Here is a 6,759-nt window from a genome sequence, read left to right on the forward strand (position 1 = left end):
GGAGCCCCCCCTCCCCCGCCTCGCTGTCCGCTGCCACCTTCTCTCCCCTTGCCTTCTAGTCCCTGAGTGCCCAGGGGCAGGGGTGGCGCCCTGAATCACGCACCTGGGGGCGAGGGCGGCTCCTTCCTTGCTGGCTCACTCCTTCAGCTTCAGCGGTGGGGTTCTCAGGGGAGGCCCCTGGGCGCTCGGGCGGTGGCCATTTAACAACCATTCTGAGACTATTCCATTGTGTTAACGAGTTGTTGGCACAGTGTGAATTGGGGAACGGAGGCCGGCAGAGCCCTCCCACCCCACCCCTGCTTCTCACCCCCCAGCTCCTGCACAGCGTGCTGCTTGCCCAGCGGGCCACGGTGGAGCAACTGGCTGGACACCAGACCCTCCAAGGGCTGCCAGAGGCCACTGAGGACAAGAAGGGGAGCGGCAGCGGCGCCCCCCGTGAGTGCCTGGGACTGGGCAGGGCCGGGTGAATCTGAAGCAGAGGAGGGGAGGCCCGCCCCGCGGAGCGCATGGGAGGGAGGCTGGAGACAAGGGATAGAACACACCATTCATCCTTCCACAAACCGAGCGCCAGCTGCTCCCCAGGTGTGGGGGTTCGGACAGTCGGTGGCCAGTGCGGAGACTCAGGGAAGCGCAGGTGCCCCGGGAACGCAGAGGAGCGGGCGTCCCGCAGGAGGGCGACCCCCGGGCAGGCGGAGCAGGTGCAGACGGTGCCCACGCAGAGGGAGGAGCGCTGGTACAGCAGAGAGCTGCGACCACTGCAGCAAAGCTGAAGGACCCCTGGGGGCTTCCCATGCTCTAAGACAAAGGGATGCCATGGGCATGGGGTTGGGGGGGGTCGCAGACGAAGCTGGCAAAGCAGCTGGTGTCCTGTCTCGGACGCTCGGAGCCACGCCAATGGGTCAGACTCTACCCCGTGGGCAGGAGGCACCCAGGAGGGACAGGCACATTGAGATTTTCATCTCAGGAAGATGACTTGGGTTGTATGTAGAGTCGGGGTTGGAGGAGGCCTGGGAGGATCACCCAGGCAGAAGCTGATGGGACCAGAACCAAGGCACGGGTACCAGGTCGAGAAGGAGGCCCAACAGAAGAGAACGGTGTGTGCAAAGGCCCTGGGGCAGGAGAGAGGTTCTGGGAAAGACCTGCGTGGCCCTGAGGTCCCAGGGGCAATCCCTGGAGGAGACTGTGGAAATGTAGGCAGAGGCCAGCTCTCCCAGGGCTGTAAACAGGGAGGTGACAAAATCAGATTCTCTGTGAGGAAGATCACAGAGACCTTTGAGCAGCCCGAGGCTTTATACTGAGCTCCCAGACCTACCCCGCGTCTTCTGGCAATTTCATGCAATAAAGACCCTTGGCCTTAGCCCTACCCCAGTGCAGGCAGCTGGGGACCCAGACGGGCCTGGCTCTGCACCCCGGAGCATGCTGAGGCTGTGGGTGTGGGCAGCCCAGGGCACGCCGGGACTCGCCTGGCCACCGGTCGGCCCCTGGAGCAAGACAGAGCCTGCACAGCACCTCTGCTCTTCCAGCCCCCACCCCCCTCCCGGCCCTGGGGATGCCTCGGGCACACAGCTTTCTCCTGGGGAAAACAGTGTCCCTGGCGAGCCCCAGCTTGGTGTGAGCCCTGCGCACCTCCCTGCCCTCTGTGGGCACACGCACAATGCCCTGCCTGGCTTAGGTCGCCAGAAGGCTGGTGGCAGCCACAGGCCCCACTTCTGGACTGGGCTTCCAGAAGGCTCGAGCAGCCCCTCGCCACCACCTCCACTAAGGGCCTCGGTGCCAGGAGAGGACGCTGCTGCGGAGAGTGGCCAGGGCCGTTGAAGCAGAGGCGGCAGGTGCGGGGCTAGTGCAGGGAAGCAAGGGAGAGGGGGACGCAGGCTTAGAACCATCTCCTCCGCACGCTGCCCAGGGCGGATGCTGCCCAGGGTGGACGCAGCCGCAGACACAGCCGGGGCCCGGCCCCCTTGGGAAGACCAGAGGAGGACGGTGACCCCGGTGACCCGGGGCAGGGTGCAGCTTTCCCCGTGCAGGACCGTGTCTTCTGTTTTCCCCTTCAGAGTTCCGACTTCAGAAACAGCGTTCCTCTCTAGTGTGCCGGGCGTGTGTGAAACCGTAGCTAATGTGCTTTTCCAGTTTCTATCAACTCCAGCTCCCCCCACCGATGTTCTCACCCTGCTTTTCCACTTGCACGAGGTGGCCTTGCTCAGGAAGGACCTGCAGGGATTGGAGTTGGGCCCTTTGAAATATAGACAGTGGTGTGAGCTTCTATGGCTCACCCCGAGACCCGGGCCAGGGCTGGGCATCCCGTGGCGGGATGCCCGCAGAGCAGGTGTGGGAGGAGGGGAGGAGAGGAGGAGGCTCCTGGGGGAGCAGAGGCAGCCGGAGAAGGGCGAGGCTGGGCCCCCACATGTTCCGGGCAGAGGGGCCCGTGCGGGTGAGGAGAACAGCATGGAGGCCAGGGCCCAACGCTAGAGCCTCAGCCCTCGGCTCCAGGCCAGACAAAGCGAGGACAGGAATCACGGAGTTTCGGCAAAGAATGTCTCCCTCTAAGTCGGTCCACACACTGTACTGAGCTCCGAGGAAGCGCCAGGCGTGGCCGGGGCAGGGGAGAGCCAAGCACCAAGCACGCAGGGCTCCGGTCCCCTCAGAGCCGGAGATGCAACCACACAAATGCCCCGGCTCGAACGGGGCCAAGGGCCCCCAGGAGAGGTGCAGGGGCCACGAGGGGCGCACCCAGGCTTCCCCCAGGAAATAGACTCTAAGCAAAGGAAACAGGAAGGTGCACAGTGGGAAGAAGAAGTTTCCAGCAAGAGGAAAAGGAAATGGGAAGTGGGTGGAGATGCGGGGCATCCCTCCTGATACCCCCCCCCACTCTCTCTCTCTCTCCAGGCCTTGGCTCTCTCCCAGCCGCCTGCCAGCTTGGCCCTTGCTGCCTTCTGGGGAGCCCCCAAGACAAGCTGCCCAGTCTTGCCCCCTTCACCCCTCCCCTCCTGCCCTCCCTCCCCTCCAACTGGACTCGCCTCTCAGGGCCCTTCCTGCCCTCTGTCCCCCCAGAGCAGCAGTTCCCAGGGTCCTCCAAGCCAGACACGGTGCTCCCAGGGCCCGGGTGCCCCCCAGTGACCCGCCCCTTTCCAGGGCTCCCCCTGTTGGCTGGGCTGGGACAGGGGGCTGGCGAGAGGCTCCGGCTCTGGCCCCTGAGGTCCCAGGGGCTGGAGGTAAAGCCCCATCCCATGATGGGGGCAAAGGGACGCCTGGATCCCAGGGAGGGCTTCTCCTCGGACATTCATGGACCCAAAACTAGGGACAAAAGTCCTGTGTCCCCCCCAGCTGGAGAACTTCAAGGCAGTGTGGCCCTTGGATCCTCCTTAGGTGGGGAGAAGATGGGAGGTGGGGGTCCCCCAAACTCCATCCCTCCTCTTGTCCACTTCCTTTCTGGCTTTGCGCCTTGCCCAGCCTGGAAACGGGTTTAAATTACAGGAAGCTTTGAAGGGGTGGAGTTGGACAAAGGGGGTGGGGGGCATTGCAGGGGTGGAAAAGACTGAGGCAGGGGGCCTCCTCCCCTCCCACCGAATTGTTAATAAGGTTAATTAAGGAGACATTCTTAATCTCCACTTTCTTTGAGGGAGCCAAGCACCCCACAGCTACCCACATGAGGGAGAAAGTGGGCATCTGGGGTGGGGGGTCAGGAGTCGGTGTGCCCCTGAGTGTCGGGCCCAGACCCCTCCTCCAGGCCACAGCCCCAGTCTCTGTCCAGCCCTCCATGCGCTTCTCGGTCAGCCCTGGGAGCTCCTGTCCACGCAGACATGTCCTTCCTTCGTCATCCCCCTGAGACCCGAGGGCCTGGGGCAGGGAGGCACTGGCCTCAGTTCTGTGATCGTGCCCTGCAGACCGTGAATAAAACGCCCTTGGCAATCTGCCCTCCTGGCTGGCCACCCCTGCCGCATCCTGGTTCCTGCCACCCTGATCTGGTGCGAGGCTAAACGCCACCCAAGATTCTCATGCATGGGAGGGGGCGCGGGGTGGAGAAAGGGGCCGCCATCATCCCCCCCAGAGCAAGAGGCTGAAGGAAGCCGTGGCGAGGAGCCACCCCAGCCATGTGGAAGGAACCTGAGTGCAGAGCAGGGCGTTCTCAGAACCACCCTCAGATCCCGGCGTGGACCTCTGAGCAGAGTCGAAGGGGCCTGGGTGAAGGAGGGCCACGGCAGGGTCCCCTTGCTCTCTCCTGGGTCCTCAGAATGACAAGCTGATGGAAGCCTCAGGTGGCTAGGGGAGGGGGACACGCAAGAGAGGGGCTTTTGCTCAACAAGGGACAAGCCAACAGGACAGAATGTTCCAGGAGCCAAGGCGAGCAAACCTGATTGCTCTCCTGTCTCTAGGCTGCCAATGACAGGTTTAGGACCCGTCTCCACTTCCTTTCTAGGATGTGGAGTGGGAACTAAGGGAGCACAGAGGGTCCCAGTCCCTCATCCAAGGAGTGTGCTTCCTGCAGGGTGGGGGGTGCACTTTGCTTTCTGCTGCCTCCCTGTCCTTCTTTGTGGCAGATGTGTGGGGAAGGAGAGGGAGAGCCCCAGAGTGGCTCGGGGTCAGGCCCTCACCCCACAGAGGCTGAGATGGGCAGGGAGCCCAGCCCCTGGCTGGCAGGCCGGGTACAGGCCGGGAGTGCCAGCTCCGCCTCCCTGCCCGAGATGTCTCCTTCCCAGGAGGTGTCAGGGGCTTCGTGGAAACTGCTTCTCCTAGCTCCCAAAGCCCAGGCCTGTCGCCAGCCCTGTGGGAAGGAGGCGCCCCCAGGCCGGGGCGTCCCCTCACCCTGCCCAGGCTGGGAGACAGAGAGCTAGGGTTGTTCCTACAGCACAGGGAACTGGCTCGCACTGTCAGGGGGCCTGGGTGCTGTCCAGAGAGCCAACCCCATGGACAGGGTCCCATACTGGGGACCCTGTGTGCCCCCTGCCTTACCTGCCCTTTCTGTGACCCCCGCGTTTCAGGCAATGAGCACTCTTTGTCAGTCAGTATCTAGAAGTTCCCTTTGGGGGAGGTGAACCGGGACGGGTCGGCTCCAGGAGACATACCCTGCCGGGATCGTGCTCTCCGTTTTTCGTAAAGCAGAGCTTCTCAGCCTTGGCACTCTCGCCGTCTGGGGCATCATCACACCCTGTGGTGGGAGCCGTCCTGTGCATTCCGGGATGCTCAGTGCATCCGTCCCTGGCCTCCAGACGCCAGCAGCAGCACCCCCCTGCCCCCGGCAGACGCTGTGAACTGTCCCTAGGGGGAGGGAATTGTCCCTGGCTGGGAATCACTCAAGCAGAGGGTGGCCTCAGCAAGTCCAGATGGGCTCCCCAGCACAGAAAGCCGCAGGGGTTCCCCGTCATGAGAGTGCCCTCTGGTGGCCAGAGCCTCCACCTGCGACACACACACTCCCAGGGGGACCGGCAGGTGGACACAGCCCAGGGAGGGGGCTAGGCTTGAGGCCAAAGGGTGACGGGCGCCCTGGAGTCTTCTCAGCTTAGGAAGGGAGTTTCAGGATAAAAACACTTTATGAAACCGTCCATTTCCAACCCCCTTAGCAAATGACGGACAAGCCACCAAAGGGTCCGCAGGTCTCATGTGACTACGGATGGCCGGTTACCAGCTCCTCTGGGACAGTCGGGTGCAGCCATCAACCCTGACATCACACGGTCTGGCTGCCTGTGGCCGTCAGCCTCTGCTGGGAGAGCGCAGAGTGGGTACCCAGCATCTTCCAGGAGCAGGGGAGCCAGGAGAAGACTCGCCAAGTCAGCGCCCCGACCAGCCCTGCTCCTGGGCTCTGTCACACCAAAGACAGGAACACTCGTGGGTTCCAGCAGAGTTTGAGGAAGCCACGTACCCAGCTCCACGAACTTGAGACCCGAGGGAGGCAGAGGGGAAGAGTCTTGTCCAAAGTCACAGGTGAAACGGAAGCTCCCCAGCTAGCCCATCTCACCACAATCACGTGGACTGAGAGCTTAAGAGGCCCTCAAATTCCATAGAAATAAGAGCATATTACATATCGAGAGGGAAATTTTCCATTATTCCCGTGTGACTTGTGATATGACCGCGGTAGCAGCCATTTCACTGTCTGCGTGCGTTTGGGCGCCTGATGACGTCGGCTTGGGCTGCCATCTGATAGCCTGAGGTCAGTAATGGTGTGTCCCCCACGCAGCCGGGATTCTCGGGGTGGCGCGGCACGCACTCCTTACAGGGAAGGTGTTTGTCACTAGAACCTGGATGTGCGTGTGCCAGAGGCCTTGGGATTTAAAAACAAGAGCACGTGGTTTGCTGGCCTGAATTGTGGGTGGCAGTGAGGACCATCCCTCCCCTCTCCCTTTTTTGTTCCCAAATGAGGACCCTGCCCAAGAGGGGAGAAGAAAATTCCAGTTCCATGTATGTGTTACACACACACACAATAATTCAGAGAACGTTTCTTAAACGCCTACTGTGTGCTGCCAGGCACTGGGGTTCAAGAGACCGCCCTTGAGATGCTTCTCAGTGAGGTGTCCAAGCCACGGTCGCCAGCGGCCGGCAGAGCAGGTGACCCCGGCAGGGCCGCGGGCTCTGAGCGCGTGCGGAGCGCTGGAGTGGCACGCTTTCGGCATCATGTCCAACACCGAATTTAAAGACACGTTTTGTTTAGTGATCAACCTACTTTAAAATACCCGAAAGGAAATCTTAAGAAGGCATTTCTAACCCCCACACTCAAACAGCCAGGCAATACGTGCCAACTGTTAGCAAAGTTATCAAAACACACACAGT

The 6,759-nt window shown here is 61.9% G+C and overlaps 1 protein-coding gene across 1 annotated transcript in view; it reads left to right on the top strand.

Moving 5' to 3' along the window:
- The window catches only part of ETV3L (ETS variant transcription factor 3 like), a 5,250-nt gene extending 1,288 nt beyond the window's left edge, over positions 1–3,962 (top strand). Inside the window, exons 4-5 of the mRNA XM_034667683.1 lie at positions 148–435; positions 2,884–3,962. Coding sequence (XP_034523574.1) covers positions 148–435; positions 2,884–3,464 — 869 coding nt within the window. The 3' untranslated portion in view covers positions 3,465–3,962. The remainder of the gene's footprint in view (positions 1–147; positions 436–2,883) is intronic.
- The last annotated feature ends 2,797 nt before the right edge of the window (positions 3,963–6,759 follow it).

This window comes from Ailuropoda melanoleuca, chromosome 8 (genome assembly GCF_002007445.2).
Source record: "Ailuropoda melanoleuca isolate Jingjing chromosome 8, ASM200744v2, whole genome shotgun sequence".
Lineage (NCBI taxonomy): Eukaryota > Metazoa > Chordata > Mammalia > Carnivora > Ursidae > Ailuropoda > Ailuropoda melanoleuca.